This window comes from Mastigoproctus giganteus, chromosome 1 (genome assembly GCF_048544385.1).
Source record: "Mastigoproctus giganteus isolate SK-2022 chromosome 1, ASM4854438v1, whole genome shotgun sequence".
NCBI classification, from domain to species: domain Eukaryota; kingdom Metazoa; phylum Arthropoda; class Arachnida; order Uropygi; family Thelyphonidae; genus Mastigoproctus; species Mastigoproctus giganteus.
The window spans coordinates 128,492,051-128,509,917 of NC_143575.1; the positions used below are offsets into that span (position 1 = coordinate 128,492,051).

Genomic DNA, 17,867 nt, shown 5'->3' on the forward strand with positions numbered 1-17,867 from the left:
ATACACAGATGACTTTAGAACAGTGGTTTCCATCTTCAGGCCACGGCTCATTTTCTGGCCGTGAAGCCCTTCAACTGTGCTGCAAAGTCCTCCTCAGGATTATATGTCAAATTCAGCTGGAAACGTTATGTCTGAACAATCGATGATAATCATGTAATGAATCACGTATAATGCCTGTTAGCACGAGTACAAGCTGCGAACATTGGAAACTGGCTTGTATTTGTCCACTAGATTTGTATATTTGTGTGTATTTTAGAAATGTTAATTCCATGTTTATAAATGACTATTGCTTGCTGCCGGCATTGGAAATTGGCTTGTATTTGGCTACTAGATTTGTATATTTGGAAATGTTAATTCATATTTGTAAATGATTCGTTGCTCTCATCAAATGTAATTGTAGTGTTAGTTTAGTTAGTTCCTAAGTTATATGAATTGGCAACAATGGTGATGTCACCATATATTTCAAGTTAATATCTTTCTTACATTGTGTGTTGCCATTTCTTGCTTGTTAAGTACCGCCCAACTTATTTTATATCATTATATATATTATGTGCATTGTTATTATGTTTGTTTTTATTGTGTTGTTAAGCATTATTGTTATTATAGGCTACAATTTATCAGATTAAAGCCATAAATTTTTAAAATGTATTAAAGTGGATTTTTAATGTTTTAATGCACTTTAAAGTTATAAATTTTTAAATTGTAAATTTTGCAGTTTTTCATAATAAAATCATTAACATCTAGTTTAAATTTTATTAAACTAGATGTTTTCACATGTTATATTTTTACATTTAGTGTATAGAGTATACATACTTCAATACTTGAATTAAATACAAAATTTTTTATTCTTATATTGCAAAATGTTTTTTTTATGAATTATTCATAACTAAAGTAGCAAAGACTACTAATTACTACTCTTAATTTTTTGAAAAATATTAATGACCATGCTTTATCTGGAAAACAAATTTGAAGAAAAATTCATTAATTTTGGCTTCTTCAAAGAAACAGAAGTGAACAATGAAGCAAGACTATTGTGTTTTCAGTTCTATATAGTTCTTTCAAAGCTTTGAAAACTTCAACGACATCTTATGACGAATCATGCTCAACTCAAAAACATGTCGGTTGAATTTTGGCAAAAGAAAATAAAAAGTGTTAATAGAATGATGATGCCCCCTGTAACATTGGTGTTTCTTAAAAAAAAAGTAACAGAGGCATCCTTTGAAGTAACTTGAAGGATTGCTAGGGCTAAAAAATTCCATAGTATTGAAGAAGTTTTGGTGAAACCAGCAGCCATAGCTATGGCTTGCCTAGCTATGGTGACAATGTTGCAAAGAAATTGGGCATAATTCCTTTGTCAGATAATACAATCAAAAGAAAGGTTGACACGTCTCAGAACATTTTGGAGCAGATTATCCAAAAATTCAAAACTGCTGGAAATTTTGCATTAAAAATGAATCAATTTGTGGATATTGTGGACTTTCCTCAGTTCATTTGTTCATTTTAAAGACAATGATAACATTCAAGAGGAATTCTTATTTTTTCATAAAATTATGATGACCACCACCACCACAACAACAACAGGAGAAGATATTTTTCAGCTAACAACAGACTTTTTAACCAAGCATGGCCTATCAGGGTTGAATTGCTCTGCTTTGTGTACTGATAGAGCACTAGATGTGTCAGAAAGTCATCTTCGCCTTTGTAAACATGCCAAGAACAATGAAAATCCAGTTATCATAATTCAATGCCTTTTGCACAGAGAAAATCTTGCTATTTGGGAAATGCAGCCAGTTTGCATCAGAAATGCATCGTTTCTTCATACTATCCTCCAGGAAATCATAAACTTCAAGTCAAAAGCCATGAATTCCAGAATTTTTAGAGAAATGTGCAAAGGAATGGGTTCCCAGTACAAAGATCTACTGTACCACTTTTTCACTCACTATCCTGTGGAAAAGTTCCTGAGCAAGTTATTAAGCTGAGAACAGAGATATATATTTTTGAAAGAAAAAAAAAACAAGAATTAGCTGAGAAATTTAAGAATTCCATGTGGTTGGCCTAGCTCGCATATTTGGCATATATATTTGGGCTGTTGAATAAAATCAGCAGAGATATGCAGGGAAAAAATAAAATAATTGTTGATATTGATGAGAAGATTTCTTCATTCAAACACCACTAACTTAATCTGTGGAGTATGAACATGAAGAAAGGCAAAATTGCTACCTTTTTTGTACTCATTATTTTTCTGGAAGAATCAGATCAGATTGTGCTGGCAGATGCTGAGTCAGTCTTTCAAGAACATATGCAAAACTTGCAAAAAGAGATTAATAGATTCAGAGTGTTGGCACAAAGCAGTTGGATATTAAATCCATTTGAAGTTGGTGCAACTAAAGTTGGTGAGAACAATATTACACTTCAAAACTAATTGTTCTTGAAACCAATCAAGTTTTGATAGGAAAAATTCAGTCAAGTTACTTTAGGAAGTTTTTGGAGCTAGCTTAAAGATTTTCCTGTGCTATCCACTGAAGCTAAGAAAGCATTGCTTCCATTTCCAACCACTTATCTGTGGGAAGCAGGGTTTTTGGCATTTGTTACTGTAAAAATAAAACATAGGAATTGGTTTGAACCTCATCATGGTTTGCACTGTGCTCTTTCCACGAATTAGTGCATTATCTAAAAAAAAACTCAGCACCAAGGAAGTTACTAATTGTGTCATCATTAAATTTTGAATTTTACAAGTAAATTTGTACAAAATTAATTCATTAAATTTATTTTTTAACAAATACCATTATTCATTCTATGACTTAATACCTTCATTGAAGCTTTATAAGCTCATATAATGCTGAAATTATCAATTCATCTATTAACTTATCCTGGGCGGTTAGTCAATATTTTTTTGTGAATTTTCAGCTGCTGATGAAAAACGTTGGGAACCACTGCTTTAGAATATCTTGCCACTCCCAAAAGCCTGAGAATGACTGAGAGACAGGTTCAAGGTATTCTTAACAGAATTACAACTTGTATAGCAAAAAAACGATTTTTGCTTGTCTGAAAAAACAGTTGCTGTTCATTTCTGTACAGGATGTAATCTCCATCGTGATTCTGTTTTTAAGATCATGCAATACCTGCCATATGTACTGACCAATTGCATGTCCTGAACTTACGCATAAATATTGACCTTTCTTCACCATATTCAATTTCACCAGTTTCGTAAAATTAAACATCTGGAGAGTATTAGTGTCTACGTCATGGGCTACTGATCGTTCATACTGATCTCCTTCACTTATATGTAGTAATATCATGATTCGATTGTGGATCTCCAGTTTATAACTCTACTAAACTTTAGTATCTTGAGCTGACTGGCTCCCATGGCCTGCCACTCTCTCTCTCTCTCTCTCTCTGACGACAAATTCCATTAATGAATTATTATATAAAAGTCAAAAGTGAACTCGGTGCATTCATTCAACTTGAGTTGACTTTAATCTGTCTCCTTAAGAATGGGGAAAAACAACTTTCTCATCAGAATATCAGAGCTTCACAAACCATGACAAAATACAAATGTCATATTTAAGCATACACAGGTGACTTCAGACCTTCCATCAGGTTTGTGCTGCTTTTCTTCCATAATCTCCAGCCAGTTTTAGATTGTAGTATCTTTATTGCTGAATGGGTGATGTCATGGCCTAGTTGGTTAAAGTACCATAAGTTCAAATTTTTCCCATGAGTGGTTATAATCACTGTCCTCCCCACATTGGCTGGAAAAGGCCTGGGTTCATATCCTGTCAATAGTACAAAGAATTTTTGTGTGCCAGTGGCAAAAGTTAATACTGTTGTAGAGAAGTTATCATCTAAGGGCACAAAGGTGATATTATTGTACAGATTGGTACTAATGATATTAAGAATAGGAGATTTGAGGATGTACTTAACAGGTATAGGACAACATTGAGAAAAATCTGGGAGTAAGGATTAAATTTGAAAGTGTCTGCAATTCTGACCAGACATAATAGGACAGAGAGCCAGGTCAAATAATTCAGCCCTGAAATAATTGTGCAAGGCTTGTGCAGTAGAATTTTTCCCAGCATGGTCTGCGCATGTTTAAAAAAAAGAGACTTTTTACAGGGATAGTATACACATAATATACACTTAAATAAGAAAAGGTGCAAGAATATTTGCTGATGCTGTTGAGGCAGTATTAGGTGGGGTCAGAAGTAGCTTGTGCTGCTTCTTTTCTCTGAAAGTCTTTGTGAGATTAGCATATATGTGGTCTGTGTTAGGGTTACTAACAAGCAAAGGCATTGGCATACAAGCAAATACACATGCAACAGATGCATGCCATATTCAGCTGCAAATCTTATTTTCGTTGAGAACACATAAGGCCATCCTTACCAAGAAGGAATAGTTGTGTAAATTGTAATATATGCAAATATCTAACTGCAGTGTTTATGGCTTTAATGTGATACACATAACATAAATTTAAATTGGGATAAGTTGGGTGTGGATGTGTGGAAATTGAGGAAGGTTTGATATAGATATGTAGAAATTTTTCTTCAGCAAAGAGTAATTTATTATTGGAATAATCATCTACCTGGTGTTATGGAAGTTGGAAGTGTGAATAGAGAGCTTTGACAAGTTATTAGATGGGTTGGACATTTTTTTTTCTTCTAATCTTGTATAACCTGCTTCCATGCATCATTTTGCCAGTATTAATAATTTGGTGATGCAAATTTCTGCATTGAATATAGCAAAAATTTCTTTTTTTAACAAGGAAGAAAGGATGCTAAATACATGTATTATACTATGTGTGATAAATGGCACCTTGGGTGCTGTGTCCTCTTCATTCTGTAACACACATGAGTAACTCAAATGAGAAACCATAAAAAATAATAAAGAGAAATGACATAAAATTTTGCTTGTGGGGTAGTGGGAAAAATTCCCAATTTGCATGTTTTTATCAAAGCATATTGTGTCTTTATTTATGGATAATTACTTCAGAATTACCTTATCCAAATGGCCTTCTGTTTGGGTTGACATAAGTATACAGTTAAGGTAAATACAAGTTGTAAATGGTAATAAAACTTCTGTCCATTATAAAAAAAAAATAATTGGAATGTTTCCTAAAATTGTGGTAGTGACAAGAAATTTTCTTAATATATGTGGAAGGTGGAGTCTTCTCAAACTTGAAAATAATAAAAACTTACCTGCAAAGTGCACTGATATCTATTAAGCCTGAAGTTCTTGAAAAATTAGGAATGATTGCTTTAAAATTTTCAGATATTAGCTTGTTCTTATTTTGACATGGCAACCCAACATTAGTGTGAAGGTTTAAACGAGACAAAAATTTTTAATATTTAATATCCTTTCCTCTTGTGGTGGTTTTTTTTTTGTGTGTTTTGTCATGTTACATTACTGTAATAATATAAGAAATATACATTTAGTCAAAGCTTAATAAAGAGACTGCACTCAGCTCAATAATCCATTGTGGTTATATGAATCATAAACAGTAGTGTGAGAAATCATTGGTTAAACTAAAAACTGTGTTTAAAAATTGCGATAAGGAAAGTGCGATTTAAAAAGAGTAATTGAAAAACTTAGCCTGGAGGAGTAGGAGGGGTGCACCATATCGTCCTCTAGTTGTCTGAAATTAAAATTAAAAAAGGATTAAGGCCAAAACACCGTTTTTTAGTTTAACCAATGATTTCTCACACTGCTGTTTTATGATTCATATAACCACAGCGGATTGAAGCGAGTGCCGTCTCTTTATTAAACTTTGACTAAATGCATATTTCTTGTCATGAACTTCGGCATCTTAAGCTTTTGCTAACTCTCTTATGTAATAATATAATTAATTATACAATTATTTTCTATATAATATCGGTGTTTAGATACACCATAGACAACTCTTAAAAAAACTACAAAGTAGTTGTTGTAGGCATCATTTACTCTTTCTCATATTGTGCTCTGCCTTCACGACGAGTTGCCATGATATTGCACTACCTCGAATAAGTAATGCTTCACTAATAGCGAAGACTATTGTTATTTATTCTCTGTGAGTACCACCACCCAGACATGTTTCAAGGCTTATTGGCCTATCATCAGTGGGTGGGCAGGTACCCTGGTATTGCAGACATGACGACCCAGTTGTGAAGATAATCACACAATATGAGAAATGCCAATAGGTGTATATGACAATATTTAAAATAACTAAATGCACAAGGCATAATACATTAAGAGTTTAATATCTATATAATATCGGTGTTTAGATACACCATAGACAACTCGTAAAAAACTACAAAATAGTTGTTGTAGGCATCATTTGCTCTTTCTCATATTGTGCTCTGCCTTCACGACGAAACATGTCTGGGTGGTGGTACTCACTGAGAATAAGTAACAATAGTCTTCTCTATTAGTGAAGCGTTACTTATTCGAGGTAGTGCAATATCATGGTAACTCGTCGTGAAGGCAGAGCACAATATGAGAAAGAGCAAATGATGCCTACAACAACTACTTTGTAGTTTTTTAAGAGTTGTCTGTGGTGTATCTAAACACCGATATTATATAGATATTAAACTCTTAATGTATTATGCCTTGTGCATTTAGTTATTTTAAACAATTATTTTCATTTACTCCCATTTATCAAACATGGTTTTACTTTTCAATATTCGTCCATTTATTGTTTATTCTCCCCTATAAGAATAAATGCCGCCTCCGTAGCCAGGTGGGCAGGAGCAGTAGTGCGTAGCACACGCTTTTTGATTAAACTGGGGTTTGAGCCCATGGCCACCAAATACGGAGGATGCGGAAATGTTGGAATGACCACCGCATATCCTCGGAGCAATATGGCCTTAGTTGCTAATGCTCCTAAAAACCAAACAAAAACATAAGAATAAATGGGAATTTGAATTGTATCATATTAATTTGAAAAGAGTAATCACAGAGGGACTTGCATGGGTGGAGGGGAGAACGGCCCCTTAAGTCACTATTTGTAAGTCCCAAGTACCAAATGCAGCCATTTTTCTGAAGGTTGGGGATGAGAGAGTCCCAACTTTCAAAAATAAACTTTTTTTAAATTGTGGTACTAGATGTATAACAAATTTGTTGAACCCTTCTTATCATAATAATAGTAATGGAAATTTTAAACATTTTTACAAGCAAGATATGGAAATAGCTTTTTCTGGAGGCAAGTTTCCTGAAAACGTGTGGGCCCTGAGTGAAGAGTTTTTCACTAGCAGTGGACTCTGTGGAGTGATTTTTTTAATGAAATTTTAAAAATTCTTAAAAATGAAAACTTGGTCATAAATGCTTTGATATTAGTTTGTTCTTGTTTTGACATGACTACCCAACATTAGTGTGAAATTATTGTTAAAATCAAAAATTAAGATTTGGATTTTTTTAAGAAATGTTTTCACTTTTTTTTTTTTTTTTTTTTTTATGTAATACTGGCTTCCACATTCATTTATGTTTCATCTGATTTAATTTCATTAACTTTTGGATCTGAATTCCAGAGAATTTTGCCTTTTCTAAAGCAAAGTCAAACAACAATGTCTGACAGGCACAGTGTCTTCTTATTTTAAAATCTGTTTTTGTGCTGAAATCTGTTAAAAATAAAAACAGTAAGTTATACTTGCGTATTTTTATTCTTAGATAACAAAACAAATGGAACTTTCAGCTACAATAACACATGTATAGGCCTTTAACGAAAATAATTACTTATTTTTTGCTGCACCATTTTCGAACTTTTTTTTTATTACCAGATCTCTCACTCTTTTCAGCAAGCGTAGTTGAGTTGAGTTGGACAGCATTCAGTTTGTTAATTTTTGCCTATAATTTAATTTTGTTAATCGGTAAGGTAATAAAAGTGTAAATTGGTGCTTTATATATTCATTTTTATAGCCTATGGATAACATTTCTCTGACTTTCGCTTATTAGAATTGCTGTTTAATAGAATCAAAATTCAGTTTGCAAAAGCGATCACAATAACTGGTGCTTACTGTAATTATTTTATGTATATTATTATTATTATTATATATATATATATATGTGTGTGTGTGTGTGTATATATATCTAAAATACCAAATTTTACAAGTTATTATTGAATAAGGCTTACATTATTAAATAATTATTAAATGTGCATTTATGTATCAGAGGTGAAATTAAAATTCAGAATAATTAAAATTGCCTGTATCAAGTACCAATTAACAATCTTAAAGAACAAAGCAATCCTTACCAATGCATCAGAACTTACAAAAACATGTATAAATCCTAGCTGCTACAGGAAATTAAAGAAATTTCGAAGCTCTGAAATTTCTTTCATTTCCTGCATACAAAATCTATTAGAGTATTTGAGGTAGGTTGAGGTACTATTTCTATCCTTGCAGCCTTTTCCTTTCACTTCAATATTGGTTCATACCTTTGCTTTGCTTTTCATAAGTAACAGCTACATTTGTATATTTTTCTTAAGTAACAGAAACACTGTAGTTATAATTTTTTCATAGGTTACAGAAACACTTGTATATTTTTAATAATGTTTAAATTAATTATTTTAGTATTTGCTATCTGTAGGGCTAGCAGTTATTTTTGCCAGTCTGCCGTTAATTTCGTATAATGTAATTTCAGATAACTTATTATTAAATGAACTTTTATCAACTCAAATTTCAATTTAACTTATAATTTTTACTATATTTAGTATAATATAAATATGGTTAGGCTGGCATATAACTAGCAGAAACAGAAAGCTTTGGTTGTTATTGATGGCATATTTGTATTTTGTAAATATGGAATTATTATGATTATTATTAGCTTTGCTTTATATAGAGGCTGATAGGGTCCTTTGTGTGTTGCAGATATTCATTGCCAGTTTTGTTTTTGTATATTCTCAGGCAAACGTAATGTCTAATCATTTCTGATGGCATTAATCTGTTCTGACTAGTAATTTTATGTTTTAAATAAATAATTTTAAATTAATATATATATATATTTATATCAGTAATAAAAAAGAAAGTTAATAATTATAATGACTGTAACTAATATTTATGGGTCAATGCAGTTGCAGAGCAATCATGCATTACAACCATAATGTGTATAAAATATTAAAGATAATAGAAAATAATAGAAAAAGTAAATCAATCAAATAATACCATTCAGGGATTTAAGAAAATGCAAAAAAAAAAAAAAAAATTTTTTTTAATTATATATATAAAGTCTTCTTCTTTTTACTATCTGCATGTGTCTCTTTGTGTTAACTTTAATTAATTATTTATTTATTTTTACCATATCCATCACATAGGGGTCACCACATATATACTCACTAGAGGGATTATTATTTCATAACTACTAGTTTTTACATTATGTCCTGTATACGGTAGATATGCCTTATACTTTATATTTATTCTTATTTTAATTATTAAATTATGTTCTTTGTCGGGTCAACGATGTTCAATATATGCTTACATTTATAATATCTTCCTTTTGATTCAAAAATTTTTAACTACCTTTAATTGGTTTAGATTCAAATTATTTAATCTCTGGATATTTTATATATCTTAGCAGATATTGATCATTGCAGAAACAGAACTCCTTGTCATTTTTTGCCTTTAGTCTGGTTGGTTGGCCCCAGTTGAAGTCATCTAGATTGTGGGTAGACAACGATAAGTTTTATGTATATATATATATATATATATATATATATTTTTGTTTATATCCCTTGCGTTCCTTGAAATCCAGCTTGGTATTGCCTGCTTGAATTACCTTCTATATTATTATCTTCAATATTATCAAAATATTTTATACACATTATGGTCGTAATGCATTACGACCATAATCCATATTACGACCATAAGTATTAGTTACAGCTTGTTACAATTTATTAACTTTCTTTCCATATTACTCATATCAATAAATAAATATATACAGGGTGTCTCAAAAATATTGGCACAAATGTTTAGGGGAGGTAGGTAACATTTAAAGGAATGTGAATCGCATAGGAACCCATAACCAGAAACGTCACGGGAAAGTAGTAGCAGAGGCACAAGAAGCAGAAGACGCCTCCGTAGCCAGGTGGGAAGGAGCAGCAGTGCGTAGCACACGCTTCTTGATTAGACCGGGGTTCGAGCTCGTCACTACCAAATACGGAGGTTGCGGAAAGGTCAGGGAATGACCACAGCATATTCCCGGAGCAATATGGCCTTAGTTGCTAATGCTCCTAAAAACCAAATAACAACAACAAGCAGAAATGACACAAGACAGTAATTCGTGGCAAACATTTATTTGACATAATATTAACAACAGTAATTCGTGGCAAACATTTATTTGACATAATATTAACAATGGAGTACGAGATGGATGCATTTCATGATGTTACAACAGATTAGCATTAGTAGAGGAATTTGATGCAAGAAAGCAAGCTTATGCAGCATCAGCCAAAAAAAAAAAAAAAAAACCCTTCCCATTTCACCCATCCATTCGCTTCAAAAGTTTGTCCATTTCTTCCTTGAATTTATTTACTCTCATAATTATGGCTAAGGGTTTGCTTAGTTGCTTTGCCGCCTCCTTTAATATAACTGGATAGATCCCATCCACCCCAGGTGCTTTTCTTATGTTTAACTTCAACAATTTTCAGTTATTACAAAATCATTAAGTATCCTGCTACAATTTGATAACCTTCTGCCATTTTCAAACCTTAATAATTTCTCATGTGTGAATGTAGATGCAAAATACTCATTCAGTTTGTTTGCTATCTGAGCAGGATCATCAACAGTCGAACCATCGATGTCAAGTGGACCAATCAGATTCATCCCCTTCCTTTTAGAGTTTATATAAGTAAAGAAATCCTTGCTGTTTTTCTTAGCATCTTTTGCCAAGGATTTCTCGTAATCTGCCTTCGCCTGCCTAACCTCCTTTGTCACCTGATTACAGACTAGCTTATATCTGCCATAGGCTTCTGAGTCGCTTGATAATTTATATGCATCCCATACATTTTCCTTCTCTATTACGAGTCTCATTAGTTCATTAGATAACCATTTAGGCCTAAACCTTGAACAATATTTCTTAATAGGTATGAAACTTTTAGTAGTTTCCACGATTAATTCCTTGAATGCTTCCCACTTAGAATTTACTGTTGGTAACATCGTCAGTTGATCCCACTGTACAGAATTTAAAAACTAGTAGGATTATTCTGGACAGCATTCAACACACTTTCTTCCATGGCATGAGTTCGCGTTGAACGTGGTCTGCCCGCACTACTCTTACCTCTAAATGACCCATAATCGCACAAATTTTGATGCACACGCGCAAACAAATGGTGGTCCGGTACATATCTGTCTGGGAAGTGTTCTCCATAAATTCGTTGAGCAGCTTGTCCATTGGCCTCTGCTAATCCATACACTAGGTGCATGTCTGCCAGCTCACAGTTTGTATATCGATGCATGCTCTTCGTGCGGCGACTACTGCTTGAATGAGTAAACCAGAAATTTTCCCTCTCGCGAACTGATGAACAGCGCAGTCTACCGACTTACGGTGACGTTTCCGGTTATGGGTTCCTATGCGATTCACATTCCTTTAGATGTTACCTACCTCCCCTAAACGTTTGTACCAATATTTTTGAGACACCCTGTGTATATATATATATATTGAATAGAATAACAAGAAAGTGAAAACAAGACGGCAGAAAAATGAAAAAAAAAAAAAAAAGAGGAAGTAGTGTAATGCAGTCAAAGGCAGCAAATGCTAAACCTATGCAAAGCATGGAGAGTAAAGTGTGTAAAAAAAAAAAAAAAAAAAAGTGAGAGAGCTAGAGAGTGATAGAAGTTAACAAAAAAAAAAGTATAATAAGAGGTAAATAATTACAAAATTGACAAAAATGAGGATGTTGCCACACTACTTACAAATCTGGCCTCTCTGTCATATGGCAATGGTTAGGATTGCAAGCAAAACATAAATGTGCTTTCATTTCTGATGTAAATCATAAGCCAGAGAGCAAAAAGCATAACCATAAATAAAAATGAGAATAAAATTTTATTGTTACCAGAATAAATGAAAATAAAACTTTTACAAGCCAAATAATTTTTTTTTGCAAGGATTAAGAAGAGGGGTATTTTGAAAATGGCTTGTGAACTTTATAGTTGGTATATGAAGATGAGAAATTAAAAAAGTGTAATCAACAGAAATTTTTAGAAACATTAAACTTATTAGTCTAATCCAAGTAAAGGTAAATAGATTTGAAAGCATAGTAAAAATCAAGTAGCCTTTGTAAAAAATAACTTACATTGTAGAAGCATGAGCTGGCAATGACTGTACACATCAGTTGTATTGCCAAAATAAAGTTTTTTTTCGCTTTATATATGTATGTGTGTACTCTTGAAAAGGTTAAGGATAATTTATACTTTGATTCCATTGGAATGTATGTTTGTTGTTGCTTTTTTTTAATTGTTAAATTTTAGTATATTACATTACCACTACCCACTGTACCTTGAAATATCTGTTTTAAAGAAATGTTTGATTTTTCAGCTTATTTCATAGTGCTCTGAAAAGTGCAATTCCAAGTCATTTTTCTACTTAATGAGATTAATTTATTGATTATACATAAATGTCATTAAAATTACTGTTTTTGAGTAGAAATTGATTTTTGTTTTTCTTTAACTGATTTCCACTTGACAAAATTTACTCGCCTATGTGATTTTCCCCTTTTGGAATCCTGTTTATTTGTGTTAATGTCTTATAGTACCTTTCTGATGGCAGAAGCTGCAAATTTGACAGGTGAGGAAACATTTCACATAATGTATTGAGATTATAATATGAAATTAAAGTTTTCAAGTATATCAGCTAAATGAGGAGTCAGATTTTCTGTAAAGACACTTAGTTTTGTGGTCTTTATTTCAAACTAAAGAATTTGTCTATTTGTTCGCAAAGCAAACTTGGTTACCTGTGTTTAAGGACATTTATTTTTATGGTGATAGAAATCTGCAGAATTCCTTAATTGCATAACCAGAAAATATTTGACCTCATTTTCAGTACAGAAAAAATTGAGCCATGTTGTCTTAATATCCTTAAACATTAATTACATCCAATATTTTATTTTTTTTATCATGATTTTTATAGTATTCATTAAGTGTTTTGTTTAAATATTTTTAATGGCAAATTAAGAATGAATTCATGAGAACCCCAGAGATCTCTTTTGGGTAGAAAATTGCATGATGTGTAGTCCGTGCTATTCATTCATTCTGGTGGGAGTCATTGTACACATTGGCCTTAACCTCTTTCTGTACTTAGCTTTGAGAAAACTAGGTTTGTTACTTAGTGCATAATTGTCACTTTCTGGAGGCACTTCATAACAAGCTGACTTGGTATTCCACTACTCTAAATAAAACCACTGCTCTAATGTAGAAGTATGTTACTTTTACAACTACCCAAACCTGGGTTTCAATTATTATATATTTTTTTTCTTTTTGCGATTTCATTGGTGGACAGGTAGGCATTATTGTTGATATATCTCATCACTGGGTTGTTCAGTTCTTTATGATGCTTGCCTTCCCACTAATGAGATCCAAAAAAGGATTGAAATCCAGGTCTGGATAATGGCATACACTTAAATAGGAAGCTATGTAAAAGTAGTCAGGTTACAAATAAACATATACATACGTGGCATATGTATGTAAATCTTTATTTATAAAGTTTAATATGTATTTTGTCATGTTAAAAGGGCTTGAAGTAGAACCTGAAACATGGTTTTAAATCAAATTTATTAATGTAAATTTCTCAATTAAATTTACTTTCAACCAAGAATGAAATGAACTATCATTCTGTCAGGTATATACATTTTGTTCATTATAATAACCACTGGTTTGCTTACTTTTATTCTGTATAACTAGGTAATAAAGGTTAACGTTATTTTGCTGCTTTTTTAAATATTATTACCACTTCTTAAACAACGCTATGCATCAGGCAATGCAGCGGAAATTTTCAGGCAGAATGTGCTTGTCCCACAGGAGCTAGTTACTGTTGGTGACTATTGTCAGAGAGACTGGAAATATATTGTGCAAAAAGGATAGGTGGAACAGGACCAGGGTATGTCTGCCTGCTAGGGGCAAAAGTAGATGACGTTGAAGAGCAGATATCATCTTTTAAGGGCACAAATGATGATATTGTTGACACTAATGATATTACGAGTAGATCTGAAGACTTACTTAGTAAGTACAGGTCAATGTTAAATAAAAATTTGCGAGTTCAGGTTAAATTTGAAAGTGTCTGCAATTCTGCCCAGACACAATAGGAGGGAGTATATGATTAGTGCCTTGTCAATCAAGTCGGGCCTGGAGAGACTGTGCAAGGCTCATGTGGTAGAATTTTTTCAGCGTGGTCTGTGCTTGTTAACAGAAGAGATTGTTTCTACATGGATGGGATATGCTTAAATAGAAATGATGCAAGAATATTTGCTGATGCTGTCGGGGCAGTGTTACATGGGTCAGAAAACTGCTGGCTTGGGGGATTCACAGACACATAGATTAACAGTAACTGCAGGCAGATGTGAAAATGATTCTTTGCACTGCTTCTATTGGAATGAGCAGCAGCCTGGAAAGCAAGGTGTTTGGGGATTTCCAGGACTTCTGGGAGTTATCATGGAACAAGTAAATACATGGGCTGTGTTAGGATAACTAAGAGTAAGAATAGGTGCATGTACACCAATGCTAGAAGTATAGAAAATAAATTTGATGAATTTCAAGTGCTGGTGAAGATATTGAAGACAGATATTGTTGGGATATCAGAGATAAGGAATGCAGAATCGGAATTTGGGGAGTACAATGTATATAGAAAGAGAGGATGGTTCATGCTTGTTAGTTAAGAAACACATAAAATCTAAGCAGGTGTATCCAGCTGACATGGGTGGACTGTGCAATGTTGAGTCAGTTTTAAGTGACATAAGCACGGGGAAAGCAAAATTGAGAGTATAAGTGTGTTATAGACCTAATGACTGATGAGTACAATGAACAACTATACAGAGAAATAGTGGGCCAATAAATCAGAATGTCTTGTAATGGTGGATTTTAACTTCCCAGATATTGACTAGATTGTGGGTTGGTCACTGACATACTAGCAATGCTTTTGTGGATTTATTGGATGACTGTTTTCTACAGCAGCGTGTTCGAGGGGCAACTAGAGAGAGTAATACTCTTGATCTGATTATCAGCAGTGATTCTTCATGCATTAAGAATCTGCAGATAAAAGAACCACTAGGTGGCACTGACTGCAGTATGTTGATGTGGGATTTACTTAAAGATGTAAATACCATCGGGGGTAAAAGGAAGCGTTTTTGCTTTTGTAAAGGTGCCCACAGTGGGCTGAGATTTTTTAAATTCTATACAGTGGAACCAACTGATGATGTTACCAACAACAAATTATAAATGGGAAGCATTCAAGGAATTAATCTTGGAAGCTACTAGGCTTCATACCAAGTAAGAAATACTGTTCAAGGTTTAAGCCTAAATGGATGGCAGATGAACTGATGAGACTTGTGGCAGAGAAGAAAAATTATTGGGATGCTTATCAATGGGAGATATCACTGGGAGATATAAGATAGTCTGTAATCAAGTCACAAAGGAGATTAGACAAACGAAGGCAGATTATGAGAAATCGTTGCCAACGGATGCAAAGAAAAACAGCAAAGACATTTTTACTTATAACTCTAGAAGAAAGGGATGAATCGGATTGGACCACCTAACATTGATGGATCGATTGTTGATGAACCTACTGAGGTAGCTCACAAACTGAATGAGTATTTTGCATCTGCATTCAAACATGAGGAAGTCTGTAGGGCCATGGAGGCCAGAAGCTTATCAAACTCTAGTAGGGAGCTAAATGATTTTGTAATAACAGGGCAAAGTGGAGGAGAAATTGTTGAAATTGAACATAGACCTCATCCAGCCCAGATGATTTTATCTAGTTATATTAAAGGAGGCAGCAGAGAAGTAAGCAAACCCTTAACCATCATTATGAAAGCTTCCTTGGACTTAGGGAAGGTCCCCATGGACTGGAGATGAGCAAATGTGTCAACAATTCACAAAGGGGGGATCAAAGGGTGACTCAAGTAATTACAGACCTATTAGTTTAACTTCTGTTCCGGGGAAAATAATGGAGTCACTGGTTAAAGAAACACTGCAGGATCATCATAGTCAAGTCTGCAGTTATAGCTCAGAAACAAGATTGATTTGATACTATGATGTGGTCACAAAGAAACTGGATGCAAAAAATAATTTTGATATCATATATTTATTTTTTTAGGAAAGCTTTTGATACTGTTGCACATGAAAGACTACGTACAAATTGGAGCAGTATGACTTTAAGGGCAAGTTGCTGCAATGGATAAAAAAAAGGATAGTTGAGTGGAAGAAGACAGAGGATGGTAATCAATGGACACTGCTCTTCGTGGATTAATGTTATTAGTGGTGTCCCCCAGGGTTCAGTGTTGGGCCCATTTTTGTTTCGTATATTTATCAGTGATATTGATGAAGGTATATCAAGCTTAATGTCAACGTTTGCAGATGATACAAAAGTTGGCAGGGTTGTTAACAACAGTAAAGACAGTATGCTACTCCAACTGGATCTGGATAAGTTGAGCAAATGGGCTGTGAAGTGACAACTGAAGTTTAACATTGAGAAATGCAAAGTACTGCATATGGGTAGCAGTAACCCCAGAGAACTGTACCAACTGGGTGGTGTTACACTCAGGGTAGTGGAGAATGAAAGATACCTGGGGTTAATTGTGTAGTCAGCTATGAAGTTTTCTGAGCAGTGTGACAGGTGGCAAAGTAGGTCATTGGGTCTTGTGAATGATATACAGGAATTTTGCTAGCAGGGATAAGGAGGTGATTATCCCTTTGTATAAGGCAATAGTCAGGCCACACCATGAGTTCTGCCTATAGGTCTGGAGGCCTCATTTTAGTTCCTCATTCAAGTTCTTGAAATTGCAGTGTCTGGAGGCTAGGTACTTGCGAGGTGATCTAATTGAGGTGTATAAGGTTTTGTATGGTTTGAGTAGCCCCAATTCTAACAAGATTTTTCCTCTTGCTCAGCTTACTCCCCTGCAGGGACATAAATTCAAATCGAGGAAAGACAATTGTAGAATAGATGTGCAGAAATTTGCCTTTATCCAGCGTGTCATTGATAGTTGGAACAAACTTTCAAACTTTCATAGTGGAGGTTGAAAACTTAAATAAGTTCAGAGTGAATGGATGGGTGAAATGGGAATTTTTTTTTTTTTTTTTTTGGATGCTTTCTTCCTATATAAGTTTGCTTTCTGGATCATATGCCTCTACTAATTAACACTTTCTGCCAGTTTACATACACTAAAGTTGTTCATACAACTTTTGTGTATGTGTACAGGCTGTTCCTGACTTTGTGAGTTAATTTGTTCCTAGCTTGTGCCCGTTAAGCTGGAATTTATTTCCCATAGACATAATATTCAAAACAGGGGTTACATTCTCAGCATTGAAATATGATCTTAGTTAATGTTAACTAAAACTCAACAAAACAATAGTTTTTGCTTAAAAACTTAAAAAATGAAAACATAACCTTTAAAATCATGCAAATTATAATAATAATAAAGAAATTGTTGAAATAGTTGATTTCAACCCTTCTAAAACTCAGTCTTGTCTTATATCTCGCAAAAAGGATTCTTCTGCTCCTATGCTTATCTTTAGGGACACTCCGATTTCTAGGCAAAATGATATATCTCTTTTGGGGATTACCCTGACTTCTAATCTCTCTTGGCACAAGCACATTACAAATATTGCTTCCTCTGCATCTAAAAAACTTGGTTTTCTCTTTCGCTCTTGGCATTACTTTTCTTCCAAACAGCTGCTCACTCTGTATAAATTGCAAAT

The 17,867-nt window shown here is 33.6% G+C and overlaps 1 protein-coding gene across 1 annotated transcript in view; it reads left to right on the top strand.

Annotated features, from left to right (window-relative positions):
• LOC150091132 (sodium/hydrogen exchanger 9-like) overlaps nucleotides 1-17,867 on the top strand; it is a 412,040-nt gene that overhangs the window by 166,391 nt on the left and 227,782 nt on the right. The window contains 1 exon segment of the mRNA XM_090387366.1: nucleotides 12,642-12,747. Coding sequence (XP_090243492.1) covers nucleotides 12,642-12,747 — 106 coding nt within the window.